At 42.0% G+C, this 2,664-nt stretch overlaps 1 protein-coding gene across 1 annotated transcript in view; it reads left to right on the forward strand.

Annotated features, from left to right (window-relative positions):
* Window positions 1–614: 614 nt before the first annotated feature.
* The window catches only part of LOC106870191 (uncharacterized), a 405,419-nt gene continuing 403,369 nt past the window's right edge, over window positions 615–2,664 (forward strand). Inside the window, exon 1 of the mRNA XM_052967050.1 lies at window positions 615–2,074. Coding sequence (XP_052823010.1) covers window positions 1,411–2,074 — 664 coding nt within the window. The 5' untranslated portion in view covers window positions 615–1,410. The remainder of the gene's footprint in view (window positions 2,075–2,664) is intronic.

Below are 2,664 nucleotides of genomic sequence, written 5' to 3' on the forward strand. Positions count from 1 at the left end.
TAAGTATTTCGCCCGGCGTGCTAATGTTTCTGCAAGCTCGCCGCCTTAAGGACCCGGTACAATATCAACATCAGACTAATACTACTACTACTACACGCCCCCATTCACGCACTATTACCACTGTCATACACACCTCTGCGTGCTCACCCAATCCGCTAGAAACAGCAGCCTTCGAAAAAGGATACATTAGGTAATGTGATCCTGGCTTCGGTAATAAATAGGCTCGATCAGGGTTGACCTGGTGTTATACAACAACAGCAACAATTAGCGTCACCATCGCCAATACCAGGCAACGAGGAGAGCCTATACGTGGTCGGTCAGCCTGCTAGAAGTGGTAATCAAATCTCTGTAAAACACAGTGCTGTCTTAGAAAAAAAAAAGGACACGTTTTGGGCAATGTAATCCAGCCGGGAAAATTACGTCTAAGAAATAAAAGACGGGATGTTCACGGTTGGAATGTTTTTCATCGTGGTTTTTCTTTCTCGATCGGTGCTTTCTTGGGGTGGGGCCTAAACAACTTCAGCACAAGCTGCTACTACTACTACTACTACTACTACTACCACTACTACCACGACTACTCTTACTGCCACTGCTACCTCGGCACCTGCTGCTGCTACTGTCGTCATCACATTGGAAACATTCAAAACGACTTGTCAGTCAACACACATCAATCAAACAGCAAACATCAGCAATAGTAACAACAACTGAAAGTCAACAACAATAACAGCATCACCACCATTGTCCAACAACAACAGCGACAGGCTTTAAAAGTTTCTATTACACCCACCTTTCAACCCCTTTTTTCTTCCTTCCTTCCCTCTCTCTCTCGCTTACCTTTTTTTTTCTTCCTCACAACTCCACCGCCACTTTCACAGTCGCCAGCTCTGCCACCACCACCACTATCAGTCAACGATCGTCACTTCATTCAGTTAAGTCTCTGTGCTAAAGCAGGTGCGTGCGTGTGTGTCGCACTGTGTCTGCTCGCGTGCGTCTATATATACATATATATACACACACACACATTCACATGTATGTATATGTATGTTCTCCAGGAGCAGCTTCCTTTGCCATCCTCCACTCCATCACTGCAACAATCCAAGTTAACTACCGGTCCTATGGAGCCGTGGATTCCATGAAAAGATTAACTTGTTCTTACTTGTGTAATGTGTAACATATAAATAAATTCATTCATACATATTCACGCATATACAAGTAAACACGCAGTTGTATTTATATACATATCTGCAAACATACGCATGCAGAAAAATATACACATATAGACAAATATAATATATATTATATTACTAATATATTTACACTCACACACACACACACACACACATACACACAAATATACTGCGCGCCCTCGGATTTTGTTGTTTCTACCACAAGGACGCGCATACTTCAACAATGAGGACCACGAACTCACAGCTGTGGGCTCCTTTCGTCACTTTGGTCTTACTGACCAGCTGGTCGCTATTAATTAAAGGTGGACTTTGTCGGATCCATCACCCACACCATCATCCTCATCAACAGCATAAACATAATCATAACCAGCAGCATCAGCAGCATCAACATCTTCACGATGACAACAGCAACGACGACGACGACGACATGGAAAACATTAACGATGACAATAATAGCGACATTGACGATAACAATGACAACGACAACAACAGTAACAAGAACAACAACAGCAACGACGTGGAAGATTTTTCGTCGGAGCGCAACTTTTATGCCCACCACGCCGACCTTCACACTGCTATGCTGAAAGAGTCGATGAAGATTCTTCTGGGTCCCAGACATCGCTACAAAGGCCCACCGCTGTCATCGTTGTCGCTGCCAGTGTCGTCATCTTCTTCATCTTCTTCCTCCTCGTCGTCCTCATCTTCGTCGTCGTCGTCTTCATCGTCGTTCTCGGTGAAGTATGACAGGAACAGTCGTTACTTAACGGACTCACAAGAACTGACAAGGCCTCCTCGCTATATGATGGAGTTGTACGAGCGATACAGGGATGGTCTACTTCAAAAGGAAACCTTTGGTAATACAGTAAGGAGCATACACGCCAGTATAGGTAAGTCAACTCTTATCCATTATTGTTTAGTTCGTTTGGTATATAAACAAGAGGTCTAGAATGAGTTTTTCCAGTCATGGAATAGGTGTGCCCCAAGGAAACTGAAAGTTCACCTGATGAATTGAGCGAGTGTTTCGAGGGCTCAGTATTGTAGCAGTGTCACATTAATTTTGCTTGTCGATTACGTTAAAGTTTACTCGCACCTGTAGAATATTCAGATACCCTGTATAAGTAATTAAGAATGTGGTTCTGTTGTTTGAACTATAGGAATACTCATTTTTGTCGAAACCGACAAAAGAGTCTATGATAAACACACGTGTGTGCATATATATATACATACATATATTTATTTATATATGTGTGTGGCCGAAAACGTGCGGTGTACGCATGTTACCTCCGCCACATATATATATATATATATATATATATACGCACACGCATATATATACACATGCACACGCATATAGATAGATAGATAGACACACACGCACGCTTATATATAAATATATTAGGCATTCCTATAGAATAGAGGCGAAAATTATGTAGTATGCTAAAAGTCGTAATTTTTTTTTTCTGTTTTTGGACATATG

Source organism: Octopus bimaculoides, chromosome 4, assembly GCF_001194135.2.
Source record: "Octopus bimaculoides isolate UCB-OBI-ISO-001 chromosome 4, ASM119413v2, whole genome shotgun sequence".
Lineage (NCBI taxonomy): Eukaryota > Metazoa > Mollusca > Cephalopoda > Octopoda > Octopodidae > Octopus > Octopus bimaculoides.